Source organism: Gadus morhua, chromosome 16 (assembly GCF_902167405.1).
Source record: "Gadus morhua chromosome 16, gadMor3.0, whole genome shotgun sequence".
Classification (NCBI taxonomy): Eukaryota; Metazoa; Chordata; class Actinopteri; order Gadiformes; family Gadidae; genus Gadus; species Gadus morhua.
In genome coordinates, this window is record NC_044063.1 from 21085469 (window position 1) to 21105742 (window position 20274).

General features: G+C 41.7%; 2 protein-coding genes across 2 annotated transcripts; one reads left to right on the plus strand and one right to left on the minus strand.

The window, feature by feature from the left end:
- The first annotated feature begins 5926 nt into the window (after positions 1-5926).
- Positions 5927-12342, plus strand: nlrc3l (NLR family, CARD domain containing 3-like). The gene is made up of 12 exons (XM_030381429.1): positions 5927-6312; positions 6803-6916; positions 7070-7162; positions 7273-7453; positions 7595-7742; positions 7948-8040; positions 8221-8543; positions 8890-9099; positions 9279-9454; positions 9660-9933; positions 10225-10440; positions 11303-12342. Exons 1-12 carry the CDS (start codon positions 6287-6289, stop codon positions 11684-11686), a joined length of 2238 nt encoding a protein of 745 aa, XP_030237289.1. The 5' UTR covers positions 5927-6286; the 3' UTR covers positions 11687-12342.
- A 2310-nt stretch (positions 12343-14652) lies between these two features.
- LOC115561403 (granzyme A) lies at positions 14653-17096 on the minus strand. Its single transcript, XM_030381431.1, has 5 exons — positions 16942-17096; positions 16565-16718; positions 15991-16132; positions 15610-15891; positions 14653-15512 (listed from the first exon to the last, which is right to left on the minus strand). The coding sequence occupies exons 1-5, from the start codon at positions 17000-17002 to the stop codon at positions 15363-15365; spliced, it is 789 nt and encodes a 262-aa protein (XP_030237291.1). The 5' UTR covers positions 17003-17096; the 3' UTR covers positions 14653-15362.
- Between the last annotated feature and the right edge of the window lie 3178 nt (positions 17097-20274).

Here is a 20274-nt window from a genome sequence, read left to right on the forward strand (position 1 = left end):
TATTTTTAAATGTTCCCTCGTATTACATCAATGTTGCATGTTCTTAAAACCAGGGACTTGCCATGCAGTTCTGGAATCAATGGTTGACTCAGCTTTCAGGGTTTGGACCTGTCCCTGCTGACATCAGGAGCTGGTCACCCGTTCGTGGGTAAGACTTCTACTTCAAATAGTGAAAAACAAAAGTTTTCCTTTGACCTTTTGTAAGAGGTACTGGTGTGATCCCTTTACTTTCTATGTGTGTGTGGTGGAATAAAATAACATGTTTTTTTATCTTTTTGATTGACCCAGGGGCACCCAGAGCAGGAGTGAGTGACCCTAATGAGATTTCCTGAATGTGTGTGTGACGATGGCTGGTTCAACCTGTGTGCATTGATTAGTCAATTCACAACACTTGTGAAGCCCCATCTAGCACCAGGGTCCAATCAGTCTGACCTGGGCCAGGTGAGTGCTTAGACCAGCCATAATCCACACACATTCCACAATTGTATTGTCTTGTTCTTGCAGGATTCAATTGGTACTAAGGCCCCGTTTACACGAAGGGAAAACACAGATATTTCCACGCGGTTTGGCCTCTCATTTACACGAAAACACAGTTTTTATCACAGAAAACGATCATTTCTAAAAACTCCGGCCAAAGTTGAGATTTCTGAAAACACCAATTATGTGTTGTCGTGTCAACGGGGAGAAACAGGGTTTTAGGTTCTGAAGCGTCACATTATGCGCCAGGAAATGCTTAACGTCATATGAGCGCCCTATGTTTACAGTTTGTTTGTTACAGGAAGACGCTTGTGTTATTCTTTGTTGTTGATTCTGAGGATTCTGATTGGCTTGCATGGCTTTATCCTTCTCCCTACACTGCCGCCCATAGGTTTGGCATAGTTATAATGGCGCTCGACGGCGTATTTATGCGTTTTGATGTAAACTACAACTTTTTTGAAAACGATGTTGTGTGCACAATGTTATTTTTGAAAACGGAGGGGGGGAAATATTTGTTTCTATAAATACCCTGCTACGTATAAACGTGGCCTGTTTACATGAGGACGCTTGCGGGTAAAAACGACCAAATATTTTATCTGAAGTTTCTTTCGTTTAGATGGCTTTCCACCCCTCCAGGGTGGAAAGCTTGAATACGCTCCGCCGTAGCGTTTCCGTTTACACTGCCAAGACGCAAAACTCTGCTCAGATCTGCTCATGTCGCATACGCATTTACGTCACATACAGCACCAGTAGGGGGAAATAAACAAACATGTTGGATTATTTCCAAGCTGCTCTGGCAACTCTAATAAACTTACAGAAGTCTTTCCACGAAATGTACAGGATATGCACAGTACAGATAGTATTACTGAACAGTGAAGGATCTGTAATTATGTTTTGGTTTTGACGGCGCAGATAAGAGAAGGAAGATTGTACGCATGCGCTTAGACATGGTGGTGTTGTGTGATGGTGTATCACAGCACCACCTAGCCGCCTGACAGGCATACCCAAACGAAATCCACACACTTTTGCGTCACTCATCTAAACAGGGAATAAAAAGTGAAGGCGCGACGCCACCTTTGCGTCTTCTGTTCAGACCGTCATCGTGTAAACGTAGCCTCAGAGTGAATCCAAAATGGCATCCATCGTGTTTCCGCATGTTGAATAGGTCCATGCAGAAGCTTCCAAAAGCACTTCTCCAAATACGACCTTGAGTACTCAATTCAACCCCTGGCTGTCGGGGACCCTGGTTCCCAAACGCATGCATAACATGTACCCCTGGAACTGTCTTTTAATGCAGTGTCTGTGCCGTGTGCGGGGAAACATTTTGGATTTGTTTGTTCCACCATCTGTGTGCTGGACTGTGAACGGTTCTCCTGTCCTGTGAGGGGTAGGCCCACACCTCTTAGCCATTTAGTTTTCCCGTGGGTCCAGGATGTGTGGTGCCTTCACGTGCTATGGAAATTATGGTAAATAATACCATATACGCGTCGGCTCCCGTCGTAATACCCCCTCCCGTCGTAATTTCCACGGGAGAGCTCGTAGAATATTCTGATAACGAGCTGCCGAGATTAGATAACCTTTGACCTTTTCGACATGGCGGAGAGCAAAAAAATTTAATATTGTAGCGCCGGGGTTATGTTTGTTGTGTTGTTATACGACTGCTATTGGTTGATGTGTTCCCATCATGCTTTGCGGTGCGGAAGTTAGGGGAGGAGTTAAAAAGACAGTTGAGCTTAGTTGTGGTTACGGTGACTCAGGGGATTCAATAAAGTCACTGAAAGAATATAGCATGCCTCTGCTTTTGATATTCGCCACAATACTATTCATGATCTATAAAATATTATAAATCCTCTTCTTGCTGTAGCAGATGACTAAGGCAGTCTCAAATTGTTTTACCCAAGTAACAGGTAAGGATCTGTGAGTCCGCCATGTTTCATTTCAATATGACAACAAAACCACTTGAACACAACGCACTCATAATTTCCAGTTCACAAATGTAATGGATCATCTTTTCCAGAAGCTAAGGCAGCAGTGGACGCAGCCGTGCACATCACCAACACCAGTCGCACACTCTTCTTCATCCATGACATCCATGCCAGCATTGAACATCACTTCCACAAAGCCAATTCAATGTATTTTTTATGTCATATAGTCATAAAAGGTTATTATAGCCAATATCAGCTGTAAAATACAATTCAACACAATACCATATAGATTACTATGATGCTGGCCTGGTGGGCCTTTAAATGTCCCTGTTTAAATATTGTTAAAACAAAAAGCTTGAAGAACATGTGGCCATACTTCAACCGTAAGAATGAAACATTTTATAATTTAGTGTGTCTTCAGTTGTAGATGAGGATTAGTTTGACATTAGCTTAGAACATCTGACAACTTCAAAGATTGTTTGTTTGCTTGATGACTCAACACAGCAATAAATCTATTTATAAAGCTATATATATATATATATATATATATATATATATATATATATATATATATATATATGCTGCCCCATTTGAAAGGAACATGCACTTGTGGGATGAGCAGCAGAGCTGATGTGTAGGTCGGATAGATCAGGGACTCAGGGTGTCTTGAGTTTTTCAAACCCTATGTGGTTGTACCAATATATATATATATAATATATATATATATTGGTATTATATCATATTCAGGGACATATTCAAATAAAGTAGCCTAGTCCTTCTAGATAGTCCTTCTGGCAGGAGAATAAAGTTTAAAAACATAACCAGACTGTTTACCACCTCAAGTGAATTAACCGGTAACCCTTCCTTTTACAGTCCCCTAATTACTAGGTATTTACCCGGTACATACATGGTAAATCATAGTGTATTACTGGGTAATTACCACTGGTAATAAGAAGGTAAATACAGAGGTAGTTACCCGGCAAATACATGGTAAATCATAGTGTATTACTGGGTAATTACCACTGGTAATAAGAAGGTAAATACAGAGGAATTTTCCAGTAAATTATAGTGTATTACTGTGTAATTACCACTGGTAATAAGACGGTAAATACAGAGGAATTACTAAAAAAAACCTCCACTATTACCCATCAACTCAACTAAGTAGCGTGTAGTTGTAACTGTTTTGGGTTAGTAATAACTCCGATATTGTGTACTTCCTAGGAAATTGGGCAACCAATTCTTAGAAACACTTATTATCCAAGGTTTATGTTCTTAACAGCCGGAGTTTAATGATGTACTATCTATTAGCATAGTACTTTCTAATAAAATACTTTTTCGTAGTTATTATTCGTAGCTACACCCATTTAGAAAGGGTTTATTCGATTTACCACTATGGAATTACTTACCTGGTAACAACCTCTGCAGGAACAGTTTTCCTCTAGTGTTATGGTACATCTTCTTAAATACTGGGTACAAAGCCGTTTGTTTCCATGGTATTACCAGGTACTTCTTACCATATAATTTATAATAGATACATTCCATTATCCATGCAGTCAACACAAACTTGTACCATGTACGTTCTGCGACGTTACCAAGTAAAACACACCAATTTACCCAGTAATTAAGCTGAAACTGTACTGTAAAAGGAAGCCTCGTTTGTTTCCATGGTATTACCAGGTTCTTACCATGTAATTTGTAATACATTATTCCCTTTTCCATGCAGTCAACACAAACTTGTACCATGTACGTTCTGCGACGTTACCAAGTAAAACACGACAATTTACCCAGTAATTAAGCTGAAACTGTACTGTAAAAGGAAGCCTCGTTTGTTTCCATGGTATTACCAGGTTCTTACCACATAATTTGTAATACATTATTCCCTTTTCCTTGCAGTCAACACAAACTTGTACCATGTACGTTCTGCGACGTTACCAAGTAAAACACGACAATTTACCCAGTAATTAAGCTGAAACTGTACTGTAAAAGGAAGCCTTGTTTGTTTCCATGGTATTACCAGGTTCTTACCACATAATTTGTAATACATTATTCCCTTTTCCATGCAGTCAACACAAACTTGTACCATGTACGTTCTGCGACGTTACCAAGTAAAACACGACAATTTACCCAGTAATTAAGCTGAAACTGTACTGTAAAAGGAAGCCTCGTTTGTTTCCATGGTATTACCAGGTTCTTACCATATAATTTGTAATACATTATTCCCTTTTCCATGCAGTCAACACAAACTTGTACCATGTACGTTCTGCGACGTTACCAAGTAAAACACGACAATTTACCCAGTAAGTAAGCTGAAACTGTACTGTAAAAGGAAGCCTCGTTTGTTTCCATCGTATTACCAGGCTCTTACCATATAAGTTGTAACTGGTTAATCCCTTTACCATGCAATCAACACAAACCATATATGTTCTGCAACATCGTTCACCAGTAGTTAAGCACTTTAATTGTTGTTATAAAACCCCAAACCACTGTTGATGAAAGACATATTAAAATTAAACAAAATCAAAGGCTTATCCAAACAATGCATATCTCACAAACAGGCACTGAACACTGAAGAAATCTGACAAAAAAAAGAGCCGTCCACATCAACTCAATTTAAATGTTACTGATGGTGTTTTCATAAAACACATGACAGTGTTATGGCAAGTGACCACAAGGAAGACTGCGTCAACCTCTACAATTTGAATAAGTGGTGAATGCCATGCAGCAATCTGCCTATGGGAGCATCTTTGTGGTCATTCGCAAACCAATGAGTCCACTCGATGAATGAGAGATGACTCTTTAGTGTCTTCTCTGTGAGGTATCCCTGCAGTCTCCACATCTGGGATTTGAAGGCTGACCAAGACCTGACCAGGTACCTCCAAATCTCCCCTTCAAGAATCAGAAGACAAGAAAATAAACATTAGGACTGTCAATTAATGAACATTTCTAGAACATGTAGAACTCAAAGATTATTTTGTTTATCAGTTAAGAAAGGATGCTGGTCCTCTGGCCATTGTGTTTTGGTCAGTGGTATACAGTGGTATAATGAGCACATACCACAGCCTGGCGTGATCTATTGCTTAAATATATATATATATATATATGTATATATATATATATATATATATATATATATATATATAAAAGGTCTGTCTCACTTGTATTCATTTTATTCTGAAATAACTTGAATGGAACTTTAGATGTTTGGGGATAAGCAGCAAAGCAGTCAGGTAGCTATTTAAAGCTATAATAAGCGGCGTGTTTTTTTAAATTTAGGTTAAGCATTGTGAAAAAATATGCATACATTTTCATTTTCCCGTTGGGCTAGGCACAGGATATTCGAGTTGTCTTGAACGCGCCGTCAGTTTTCAATTCAAGTTCCCATGACCAGAGAATGTCTGCCATGACTCATGAGGCCATCCTGATCTCGCGAGTTCAGATGTCGGTTTCTCGATCCTTCCAGATCCGGACTGGGTGAAGGCAAATGGCTCCCTTTGAGGATACAGCGCCCCCATGTGTCCGAGGATAACCATCTACTATTATTGTTCCAAAAAAACGAAAAGGAACTTTGGCCGAATGTGATACCGTACAAGGAAATACGACGAGTTTGGATTGTTCCCAGTCCGGTTTGGATACGGCGAATTATTATAATGTATAAACCTTTTATTTAGAAGTGACTACGTTTATATACTTTTAAAACAAAAGGTTTCAGCTGTTTGGACAGCATATGCTTTTTAGTGAACATGACAACATGGTACGGAAACAAACTACCTGCTCGATCGCCTGACGAAACAATTTAAATTAAATACAAAACGACAGATAAGGGAAAACGGCCAGTTTACTACAGTCCGGACAATAACTTGAGTTCAGCCCACCTTCTGGCAGCTATGGACTCGGATTCAGAAGTTGAAAGGTTTGTCATATCGGCGTAGGCCTTCTTCATAGCAACTCAACTATTTGAACTCGTTCTAGACTTGTTCTATAGGCTATTACATGATCAAGATGGTTAATGTAGTATATCAAATACTTTTCAATTTTTACTAGACTCACTTCACCTGAGTTCACCTGCATTCTGCATAGCCTCCTCCTTTACCCCCTATTGCTACTTCACCTCCGTACTCTCACCTCTCTTACGCCCATTATTTTATGTTCTACGTCCTGGCACTTAGAAAAAGGACTAGCATCTTATCCTAGCTGTCTTTGTTGTATACAGGGAATGGGTTAACCTAGCAATTGTTGTTGCTTGGCACTTGTTTCTTTAACCATCCTTACCGTACCGAGTGATCTATTTTTGTTTCCATTTCCTCTGACAAATGTACTTATTGTTAGTCACTTTGGATAAATCGTCTGCTAAATGCGCTAAATGTAAATGTAATACCCTGTATTATACGTTCTGGATTTAGAATACTGCATGGAACAGGTCGTCCCCCGTCAAGTTATGGATCAATGAGGAGCGATGAGGAAGAAGAAGAGGACTTTGAGAGGGACTCACCTATCACTTCCAATGAACCCACCGGGTAGGTTGGAGTTATACTGAAACTACTATCCATGTATACTTGCATATATATCATATTTAATATTATCCGGGATATGAAATAAAATAAAATGTTATCAACTGTTGTACGCTGGTCAGCTAACTGTGAACCTTCTCTTGTTCTAATTCTTGGCAGGTTGCAACTTATACGTCATCACTATCCAGAGACAGTCCTCACCCAGGGCACACAGCAGACCAAACAACAAGATGCCTGCATCATATATACCAGGTTGGTGCATAGGCTAGCATACTTATCAATGCACTCATGTATCACATGACAGAGACTTAAATACGTACTTACGTACACGGGGGTCTCCTGCACTTTTGTCTCTCCCTCAGAAATGAGGAAGTGGTTGAAGATGAGAACCGGGAGGAGGAGGAAGAGGAGGAGGGGGAAGAGTACGATAGAATTAATTCTCCAGTACCGCCGCCGCCTGTGGAGGATGGAGATCAGATGGACCCTGAGGAGGCCCAGTCAGGGATTCTCCACTCAGAGCTTGGAATGCCTCACGTATTCAAGGTGCCATGTTGTGCTGTTTATAAAAGAAAAAAAATTCCAATCCTTAAGATTACAAACAGTCCTTCCTATTATTCTCTTTTGCCATCGTACAACACGGCACAATTACCTCACCACTCTGTCCTTGTTCTCCTCATTGTGTAGAACATCATGGGGGTTCTGTCTGGACTTTCTGAGGAAGACATGGGAAACTTAAAGATACGCCTTAGTCGAGAAGAGAAACTTTTCAAGCTGGAAGAACTGTTTCAATGGGACCTTCTGAACCTAGTGGACAAGATGATTGAAGTGCTTGGTAAGAACACGTTCAGCTAGTAATTATTAATTAATAACTAATTATATTATTATTATGAGTTAGTCTTCACTGTCAGGAGTAGTACAACCCTTTATATACATATATATGTAAAGCATATAATTAAACATGATTGTATTGGCCGCTGTATACATTGTCATACTGAGCAACCTATGCCAATTAATCATTGGTCACTTTTGTCATGCAGGTCATGAGTGTGCCTTAAAACAATCCATCATGGGCTTGGACAGCATAAAAAAAATTACTGAAGCCCGGGACCTGGAGAACAAATGCAAGAGAGGTAAGGCTGTCAGATAAAGAGAAAAAAAAATAACCTGCATGTAGATATAAATAATCAGCCATTTGTTAAGCTTATTAAATCTTACTTTCGAACACGACTAGCCAGCCAAGATGAACTCTTGTCATCAAAGTGCATATTTCCCCCTCCCCCTCACCTCCTCTCCATCCCCTCTCACCCCAGTGTTGCTCCGGTTCCAGCTGAAGCAGCACATCCTGCGGAGGTTCAGAGTAATCTACGAGGGCGTCCCCCGGCCCGGGAAGCAGCAGCTCCTGGACACTGTCTATGTCCAGCCCCAGATCTCCAGACGCCCAGGCAACGGGATCCATCTGGCACCCGGCGACGGCGTCGGCAGTATTTTCCTGGACGTGAAGGATCTGCTCCGACTGACAAAGGCCAGCGGGGAGCCCGTGAGGACGCTGGTGACCACCGGAGTCGCGGGGATCGGGATGTCCGTGGTGGCGGCCAGGTTCTCCATGGACTGGGCAGAGGATGCCGCCAACAAGGTCCGCTACATGCAGGAACTCGGCACTCCTGAGTGTACCACTCATTTTATTTGTTTTACATTTCATCAGTGGGGAAGGGAGAAGTAGCTCTATTAAGGAACTTTTATGCTGTTGAAATGTTTTTGACAACATCATGTAATTGGGGATTTTGAGCGCATGGATATTTACCAAAGGGGGGGATCTTCACCTGTGTTGAGTGTACTTTATTGTTCTATTACCAATGTCCCCATGAACAATCGTATCTGTGTAAAGCTACAGCAAACAGTATGAGGTTACACCACGTATAGAAATTGAGTTGTTGAATCTGTGATTGTGTTTCCTTGTTTTTCTTTTGTTTCATATACAGGATATACAGTTTGTGATCCCACTCTCACTCGAGAGTCTCTGGTCTCTCCAGAAGTTCCAACTTCCTCCAACTAAGATGATGTCCATCATGGAGGTGATAGAACATTACTACCAGGGGTTCAGTGACGCAGGCTACCTGGAAGATCTCAACTGCAGATTTCTCATTCTAATGGACTCCTTCGATTATTACCTCGATACGCTGGACTGGAAGGTATATTTCCCAAAGCAGAAAGTGTCTCTATGTTTAATGCACACCAGGTCCTGGGAGGATCACATTTTAAGGGCATTTTTGTTATAGAGCATTTCTAAGCATCTGCTATACTTTGTCTCTATGTAATTCTCCCTTCCAAAAGCAACAACCGACTGCCATCTGCTTGCTCCTTACTCCAGAACACTCCGGTCCTGTCTGACAGCCATACTCCTGCACATCTGGATGTTCTGATCGTTAATCTAATCCGGGGTAAACTGCTGCCCTCTGCCCGCATCTGGATCCTTGGCAGACAAGCAGCCGTCTCAACCATCCCACCTGAACTCATCGACGTGGTCACAGATATTCATGGCTTTAGGTCTGTCTTTGTGGTGGTGGGAGCCACTATCATATTCTACTCTGTGTCTGTTTGTGTCCGGCAGCAATCCTATCTTCTGTCTGCCTGTCTTCCCGCCATGCTACCATCTCCCCTTCCTAACCGTTGCCTCCGTTTTAATGTGTGCAGTGTTGAATCACCACCACCGCTAGGTTTCACTTACCTTTCCCCCCTCGCCGATCAACAGTGACGAGATGAAGGACGACTACCTGAGCAAACGCTTCCAGGACAAGGAGCTGTCGGACAGCATTGTGTCCCATTACAAGCGCTCGCCGGCCCTCATCGCGCTGTGTCAGCAGCCCTTCGTCTGCTGGTTGGCCGCCACGGCCTTCGAGCGCTGCTTCCGCTACCAGGGCTACGGGATTCAACCCCCCAGGCTCACGCCCTTCTACATCCACGTGATGGTCATCCAGACCAACCGCAAGCTCCAGCGCTACCGCGGCCAGTCGGAGAACCACCTGGTGAGCTGGTTGATGCATGCATAGAAAGGGTTGATAGCATCATGTTAGGGGATATATTATGTCATGGTTATGATGCATGTCATGTCATGGTTATGATGGCCAAATCGTCATTTTCCTATGACATGGCGACGTTAAATTACAGCATTCTATATGTATCACAGGGCGATTTACCTGATCATTTGTTCATATAAAACGCATACACACAAAACTAAAGTCAGCACAAGGGTAGAAATGTAATGTATTGAGGTTTCAAAGTCTTAACTGTTTTTTTTCTGTCTCTGTGTGTGTCAGAAATGGTCCCAGGACGACATCCACACACTGCTAAACCTGGGGAAGCTTGCCCTGGCTATGGTGGAGAAGCAGGTGTGGGTCTTCTCCCAACAGGACATCAAGGAGCATAAACTGGACATGAAGGAGATAACTGTCTTCTCCGGCCTCTGCATTGAGCTTCACTCGCTGGACACCACTAAGAGAAAGCAGTTCAGCTTTTTACACCGAACCTTCCAGGTGAAAACCAATGCTATTATTTATATTTTGGACATATATTCTTTGTAGTATAAACCACTAATATAAACCACATATATATATATATTAGAGCTGTCAGTTAAACGCGTTATTAACGACGTTAACGCAAACCAAATTTACTGGCGTTAATTTTTTTATCGCGCGATTAACGCAATTATTTTATAATTTTTTTTTCTTTTTTTTTTTCTTTGGCTCAAAACAAAGAAGCAGTAGCCTGACTGCTATGTTCAATTGACATTTGTTCAAAGCAGTCGTTTAATTGCACTATAGGCTCTTTTTTTGTATCGTCCTGTTTTGATCAGTGTATATGCCAATGTTGTTATCAATAAAAAATAATTTGCACAAGGCAAGCCGATGCACTTCACCATGTTGATAAGAGAATTAAAATGAGAAGAATTATGGGACAAAAAAATCAAGGGATATTTAGCTTAGAAAAATTATTTGCGATTAATTAGAGTTAACTATGACATTAATGCGATTAATCACGATTAAATATTTTAATCGCTTGACAGCTCTAATATATATATTAGTATTTTGGCAGATGTGCTTGAATCTGCATGAACGGGGTGTTTTGATTCAAATTAGTTTAGACCAATCATGTTCCCCGGGACCGGGATGTGTAGGCGTGCGATTGTCTTGACTGTCTGGAACCTAAGCAAATGTGATCTTTAAGTTGCCCCGGCCCCTAACCCCACTTGACATTGACTTTACCTTGACATCTGTATTCCCTGGAGTGTTGTGTTTTGTTTTTCCATATATCCAAACCTGTAATGTACTTATCGACCTTCGATGTCGCAACACCTTTAGCACAACCTTAAAATGTGATTCTTCTGTGCCTGTGAAGGAGTTCATGGCTGCCGTGTACGTGTTCGCCGTGTTCCACCTGGAGGGCCGGGTCCCCCTGCCAGAGGCCGGGTCCTGGCCCCGCGCCAAGCTGCCCAGAATAGCGGAGTCCCCCCGGTCAGCCGCGGACCTGCTGCGGGGGGCGGTCCGGGCGACCATGGGCTCGCCACACCTGGACATGGTGCTCCGCTTCCTGTGCGGCATAATGTCCCGCGGCAGCCACAACCACATGCTGAGAGTGCGGCTCTTCCAGGCACCACAACCCGCGCTGAGCAAGCCGGAGAAGGCGCAGCAACTGCTGGAGCGGGAGGTGGAGAGTGCGCCGGCGGACAGGCGGGCCAACCTGCAGGAGTGCCTCAGGGAAATGGTGCAGGAGGACGAGTGAGGTGGATCACGGACGACGTGTTTGCCTGGTACCCAGTCTGAGGAATGTTTTGTAGATGACTTTTTTTTGTTGCTGATGAGACACTTTTATCCAAAGACACCACCTGTGAATACAGATACATGTCATTGAGCAGGTAGAGGTTGCACAGAGGTAGGCTGCCCGTTACTGGGGATGGAAACTAATCCGTTTGGCTGGGAGTCTAACACTTTAACCCCTATACTGTCCTTTAATACACGTGCTCTTTATGTTGTTTTGTTTGGCTAATATTTTGGATCAAAGAAAATGGCTAACTGCTTCTCAAGAATGTTTGTAATACATAGGGACTCTGCACTACTGTCCTCCTGAACGCCTCAGCCCTCCCTAAGCCCAAAGCGTGAAGAGCCTGTACACTTGTGATTTGTTTGTCTCATATTGATAGCACAACAAACAAGATAAAGTTATTGATAATAGCTACTGCTAATAGCAAGTGTGTATATAGGGCTGTATTAGCATGGTCCTACCAGAATCTCCGGCCAGAGAGTCCGGCCGGAGAAATCCCACGAATATACCGCAAACCCAGTACGTATGGGGGCAGAGCCAGCCTAGGGATGTATGGTATTTGCATGGGAGTTCTAGTACAAGTATAAAATAAAAATATAATGTTGTTTTTCATCATCTCCATCGTTACTCATGTAATTATTGGATTGTGAATATTCCAACAAACTAAACATATAATTGTCTGTAGAGTCAGTAAGTTTACACCATGTCCTTTATAGGTTTAATCAAGTCAAAGGTTCAATTGATGTTTGTCATCTGAATTACACTACAACATTTCCACATTATTTCACTCAATAACATGTAGATTTACAGGACATTCAGAATGGAAAATCAAACAAATTATTTACAGACAATGAATTATTTAGTGACTTATTCAATTAAGTCATATTACTTGGGAACATTTCTAGACACATTATTGAATGAAGGCCCATTCATTTCTAATATCTACAAGTAATTGTATTAGGTAAACAAATTATTACCACTGTATACAGTTGCGCAACTGCCTACCTTCTGGGGGGTATGCAGACACATAGCAGCCCCCCCCCCCTTTGGTCTGGGCACAAGATTGATCTAAAACACACTATGATATCGAATCAAACAATTCATTTTCAGTGCACCAGGACAGATATCCGGTGTTTTTTTAGAGGCACAAGGGGGGGGGTTGTATCATCGGACTACGTAAAACAACATAACCACAAACAAGTTCCTATCTTTTACCCCCCCACACGGCGCCCACTGGAGCGCCGTGTTGGGAGGAGGGGGGGAGGGAGGCGAAGGAGCGGGGGGGGCGCCTTATCAGTGAGGTCCCTCTGTTATTGATCATTGCGATATTCCATCGCTTCGGCGCCCCCTCTGGTGCGGCGCCCCTATGCGCCGCATATAGTGCATACCCACTTTTTGCGCCACTGACTGTATATACCTCAAAAGTGATCCCATTTCTTGTAATTTAATTGATTGCTTTAGTAAAAAATACACCACAAATGATCTTATTGTGTATGTTACATTATCTATACTTTCGTGGCCGCTTTCAAAGCCGACAAGCTAATTTAAGTACCAGAATCCATAGGCATATTCATATTTATTTGACTGTAAAATGTAAAGTCCTCGTCAAAATCAAACTAAGGTATGCTGACAGATAAAAGGTAGGTGCTCGAAGCAGTGGGCGTCAGACCAGTTTGACTGAATTCTCATAAAGGATCTTGCCGCAGTGGTAGTTAACGGGATTTTGTGTCCCCAGCACTGATATTGAACCTGTAGTCCCCCTTTCCACACCCAGGGGGCGCTGCAGTTAAAGATTGGTCTCTCCAGGCCAATCCACACACTTTTGACCAAGGGTACCTGAGCAGACAGGAGTTCATCCACATAGCGTCCCAGTGTTTCATTAGTGACGTGTAACATCATAGTGTTGTGGCTGAAACAGAATTCCAAGGCCTCGATCCAGGTTTTAGACTTGCTGTGGAATGTAAGACCTCACCTCAACAAATCAACAACCAAAACATCACACACATCCAAATATAAATACTGAATTCTGATGATTAACAAGCTGTATATACTATATTTAGATATAGATATAGATATAGATTTAGATTTAGATATATTTAGCCTGTAATACATTAATAAGTCTTAAAATAGTAATTATAGGTTTACTAAACTGCCCAGCATCTGCCTGGCTCTGCCCAAAACACATTCTTTTTAAATATCTACTACTAGGTAGTAGTAAGTTCTACCAAATAAAGTATCACTAAAAAGAACAATAGAAACCTACATTTGATGTCATTGACTTCAATCTTCTCCAACGGTGGATTTGGTAGCTTACCGGAACGCAAGGTTTAGTTCTCGAAAACATTTCTCTTCCCCGTTTATATTCAAGGTGCCCCACCCACGAAACCAGATGCTCCATGGATCTGTGTATGCTATCATGCTTTGTGTATGCATTCAGTGGAAATGTACATGTTAGCGATGATAGCCAAATAAGATCAGGTTTGCCACAATAATAAAGGCAGTATTTTCTCCTGATTCCCTTCACAGTGTTCTCTGGTAAGATAATTTCCACCATCTCATCCATAGGTTGATTCTTGCTATTGTCCTCTTGTTGGTTTGTGTGATGGTTTTAATTTACCCAGGTGAACCTTCAGTCTTTCTTGGCTTGGGCGGAAATGGCAGGAGGCCATGTTTGTAGTGTCTGACTTATCTTGAAACACATACAACTTTATATGTTGTTGTGTCGACCACTAAGAAGCTATTCAGGACTGGTGTTAGCACTACAGATGTGTTTTCCAATGAGGTACTGATGTAAGCTTGAATCATGTGGTCTAAATAAAGCATAGACTTAAATAATTTACATCATAGGTTAAATACTGAAATTGTCATGCTCTGATTCCCGAGAATGCCGCTAAATGCTTAATTCAGATTATATTCAGTGCACACTGTAAATTAAATGTAAGATAATTTATTCTATGCCGTTGCAAAGCTTACACAATACTTCAATACGTTATGCAGAACAGAGACAAAACTCCATGTAAAGTCTGAGCTCCACACATGATCACAAACACAATATACTGTTGGTTACTCCTTCGACCTGTCTCCTCCTGCTGTTCTTCTCCCCTGTCCATGCCGATGCCTCAGCTGAGCTGGTTCCTTAACAAGAGCGCGCTTCCTGCTTTGCAACTGGAACACTCCCTTATGCAAAGATTCACCACACTCACAACCTCTTTGTCTTGAAGTAGCCTTTCACACATTGCAAGAGCAAATGGGCCTTCTAAGGCCTGGCTGTTCTATGAGTTTAGAACTCCTTATCTATCTATGTTAACCTTACAGCAAGTAAAAATGAAAAAATCACCCATATATATTATGACTTACATGACTTGCAAACATAGATATTGCTATAGCATAACTTTTACTACCTGATTGATTTGACTTAATACTTAATAATAGTACATAAAAATATGAATCTCACAAGTACCATAAGAACATTGAATTTCACCAGCCTGGTGGTGCCTTGACACAAGATAGGGTTGACTATGGAACATATTTTATCCAAGAATCATCATTATCTCATATGTATATTTTTCAGATTTTCAATCAATTTATATGAAAATAATTTTGACATCCTTGAGTTGCAGATGTTTCAGAGGAACACTTATATCTGCATTATCCCATTTATCCAGTCAATGTGTTCTTTGGAAAGCAAGATATACACTCCTGGTTTGTTCCGTTTAGCGCAGCCCCTGCCAAAGGCAGTTACTCCTACTTGCACACCGTTGCACATCAAAGGTCCTCCAGAGTCTCCCTGTTGAGAAAAATATGAAATCAGGAATGCTTTTCAAATCCTCTTTTAGCCTAGAAAATCCGAAACAAGATGTTGATAGAAATGATAGATCAATTACCCTACAAGCATCCTGATCTTTCTCATTCTCTCCTACAGTTCCGGCACATACCATGTTGGCAGTTATGACTGGGTCAGAATTGTAATATGTGGGCGAGTTGCACGTTTCTCTTTTGATAACAGTGACGTTGGCCGACATCAGATCATCTGTCATTTTGAAGTTTGAAGCGTTGACGGCCCCCCAACCAGCCACCGTGCATTTGGTACCTTCCTGGGGGTCTGGCATTTCATTGGGCAATGGCAAAAACTTTACGGTATCGGTCGGATTCACCTCTTGGTCGAGCTGCATCAAAGAAAGTACAAAGTAACTTTTATCATCAATAGTGCAACAACACTTGTGTTGGATGTGATATGAGTATTAATCACACAGTAATTAGCTCACCTTAAGCAACTGGAGATCATGAATATGCGTGGTTTGGTTAAAGGCATAATGGGGGTAACGCTTTGAAACTTTCCGGACCTGAACAGATCTATCCGTCAAGCTGTTTGGAATGTTGTCCACCCCAAGACGCACAGTACATATACTGTTGAAGAATCCAAAATAGGGTTTACTAATGAATACCAAACAACAGCATGTAATAGTACACAACAATGCTCAACAACATAAATGCTTAAGGTAGTGTAAAGTAGGATTTGAGACTTGCAAGGAGAGCAGAAAATAGCAGAAGAGGGAAGAAAAGCCCTGATTTGGCTGGGAGTGCCTATTATCTAAATAGTCTCATAGAGAGGAAGGCCCCCAGTCAACCAGAAAACATATTCCCAGTGATTCACTCATCAACAGCAGAAGGATCGTTATTTAATCTCTTACAAATTACTCCCAAATGATAGGTCTTAAATCTTATCTACAGCCCCTTGCCTAAATCTTCCTACCTAGAGCTCAATCCAACAACAAAAACTGTTCATGTGATTATGAGCAGAAGTGTATTATTGGATGAAGGAAGTGATGTAATTCCTACTTAGAACAGTGGGCCGCGGTCAGCACCCATCTGGAGGAGAGGAGGGCTCCTCCGCAGCAGGGCTGATCTGTCCTGTTAAACAGGAGAGCCATGTGGGGCAGAGAATGGGCCTTCACCTTCTTCCCTCCGATGATCTCTGCCTCTCCACAAGCACCTGGGGTTAAACACAGCACAGCTGAAAGAGATCCGTTATCCGTACAAAAACCATACAAGTTTGTCCAGGATTATTCGTATCTTAACAGGGATGCCTCGCCCCCGGCTGAACGGTTTTTTGGTTCAAACCCCTGCTTGTATCCATCCTTGAGCAAGATGCTCCAACTCAATGACTCAATCAATCCAAAATTAATGTAACACAGAATATTTTGTGTTTTACTTACATAACTGGACATGGAGGACCAAACACAAAGTTTTAACAAGAGCCAGCAATGAAGACGCCATAGCTTGTTTCTAATGCCAATAGATGGAGGTACTGAAACACAAGATGCAGCATGAGTTGCTTATATAGCCTGTTCGAAGGATGTGGGTCAACCACAAAGAGATAAACATACTCACACTTGGATGTACCAATGCATGCGCCTGCAAATATCCTTTTACACAGAATCACACTAACAATGTCAATGATAAACACTGTGACTTTTAATGGGCTCCCCAAAACACAAGGTTGTGGGGTTGAAAGACTATTTATTGTACGGCATGCAGATAAAGATAAATGGCATTGATTGACATTGCAGATGTGTATTATTGGATGTGATGAAATTCCTCCTTATGACAGTGGGTCAGCACCAATCTGGAAGAGAAGAGGGTCCCTCTGCAGATGGGCTCTCCTGCTGCTTTTTATCAGGAGAGCCATGTAGGGCAGATAATGAGCCTTCACCTTCTTCCATCCAATCATCTCAGCCTTGCCACAAGCACCTGTGGTTAAACACAGCACAACAAAAATAATATAAGTCTGCCCAGGATCATTCTTATTTCATAACCGGGGTTGTTTCACTCCCAACAGAGAGGTTCTAGGTTTGAACCCATTTCTGCAGGCATCCTTGAGCAAGATGCTCTAACTCCATTATCAGTGTTAGGGGGTTAGGGTTACAAAGTGACAAAGGGTTGGGGCAGCAAAAAAAGAGCACTCAGATTCTTTTTTTGTTGTGACTCGTAACGTTATGTGCTCATTTTGCAATTCAAGTAATCAGTTATTTAGAGTTTTTTCCCCAATGGGAAACTACTAAACCACCTTCACTCGTCACCGGAGAGCTCACCGGGGGGGTTCACCGGAGGTCATCAATAACCTCCGGTGCATTATTGATTAGGCAGTACTGAGCTTTTGTATAAGAGCATAAACAACCGACCTCGGCATATCTTCTTACAGATGTTTTTGTGGCTTTATTCTAGAAACATATAGAATCTCCATACATTAACTATCCAATTACATAATTCTTTATGATTTAAAATGAGGATTTGTTTATGATCTTAGCAGTGGCGGCTGGTGGTTTTTAAAGTGAGGGAGGAAGGACTGCGCGCTTGGTTGCCATTGGCCTGCTTGCACTGTTGGTGTATGGTGGCATAATAATGTGAGACTCAAGTTGTTTCAGGGTGTTTTGGTGAACTACAAAATAGCAGGGAGGGAGTTATGTGAACAAAATGTATACAAAGCCACCAGTGGCATCACTGTAATTTGAGAAGGAAAGGATGCAAAGCATATTAGTCAAATCAGGCCTACTATTGATTTGTAAAAGTAAATAAAAAAATCTGGGCCTATTATTGGGCCTATTTTTGCCCTCACTGACTGAAGTTATTTAGCTATGTTTATTTTCAGTTACAATTGCTTGTAATGCTACCAGTAAGTCATGCGTACCTAGCAAACCATGTAGCACTCACAACACTGACGTTGCCATTATTTCTGATGACCTTGATTTTGGGAAGTGGTCTACCTCTTTCTGAATGAATGGAATGGTTTTTGTAATAAGACGTTAACAATGTCCTCCGTTTCCAATGTTTCCATTGTGCATTTAGGATCTCGCTATCGCAGATTTCACTTGCTCTGCGTCTCTCAGACTGAGCACCGCGGCAATGCAGACCGGGTTTGTTATCGACAGCGTTGCCAGATTGGGCAGATTTCCCGCCCAATGATAATTTTTCCAGCCTAACATGGTTAAAAGTAGCCCAATTGGGTGGGAAATCGGACCAATCTGGCAACACTGCTCAACATCCAGGGATCCTGCTTATTGGTTCATAGCGCAGACGGATAGATTTTTGCGCGAATCAGACTCCTTAAGGTCCCACCCACTCAGAGGAGGATTTTCCTCCTCTCTCCCATTGAAACCCATGTTATCCACCGGCCGCCAGTACTTTCGAGAAAATGAATGGGAGTGGACGGCGGCGAAGGGAGGACGTTCCTCCCTGAAGTAATTGTCAATAGGCGATAGGGGGTGCTAATGTCCCTTTACCTAGGGAAACGAACATTATATATTCAAAGGCAATAAAGTAGTCATATTTAAGGGCATTAATTCATTACAATAGTCGGGGCAATCTACATTTTTTATTCTCAACAATTTTAGGGAGGATCTTCCTCCCTCTCCTCAATGGAGAAGCCTCCACTGGATCTTAGTCACTAATTGTTATGTTCCATCTTCTCTTCTGTAATGCATTGGTGTAATTGCAAAGATGATTTGTTTGAATAATCTTTGAGCTGGGAGTATAAACATAGCAACAAAGTCAATATGAGCATCAAATTAAGAATTGTAAGACTTACGAAAACTGATGAAGCATTTCCAGGAAATGTTTAGTGTGGTAAACAACCGAGAAAACCTGATGTTAATCTTGTCTTATCTACTCATCTGTGAGTATAACATCAGAGATAAGACAGCTGTTGCATGACCTCAACTAAACACGTGCACAGTTATCTGCAGTGGTAATCTGGTCCTGGTGTTGGGAGGTGATGCATGGGCTCACATAAGTTAGATATATTTTTGCACTAGACATGCAACACTGTAAGAGACACCATGAGTCATCCAGAACCTGATATCATTCAAGCATCATTTAGCTGCAACACATCTGTTATCATCACACCAACAGCATGATGATTTTTTCTTTTCTAAAAGGCATTTCCTGGACTATGGCACTCAAGTCACTCAAGGAAACGAAGAGCAAACAAAGATGTGCAATGATATAAGACAAGGCAAAGCTGTTGCCAGGCAGGCTTTACATTGACAAACATCCAAAATACAATATCATAAGGTTGGCCTCATACATTTTCAAATTTAGTAGGGATAATCCACTAATATGCTTAAATGCACGTTCATTTAATTCTGATGTTCTAAACACATTACTAACGTCGTACCATTCCATACTGCTACAACTCTACTGCCTTGCCTTGCAGAAGGCTCTGGGCGTGTGCAATGAGTGCAGCGTGTGCAGGGAGCAATGTAGGTAGGTAGACTGACAGGTCAGCCGTCCAATTACTTCATCCGGGCTTGACGAACTGATTGGACGGGCTTAATACAGACCTGCAACAGCTTCAAATACCAGATGTTTTCTCATTTTATTTTGTCAGAGCCTTTGATTTGTTCTTTTCTGTATCGATGGAAAGATCATTTCAACAAATATGAAAAAAATGCTAAAACAATAAATTGCCAACCCTAACTTTAAGTTCATAGGTTGAACTTAAAGCTAGGTAGATTGATATGAGATATGCATTTATTTGAAAGCCTTCTGGT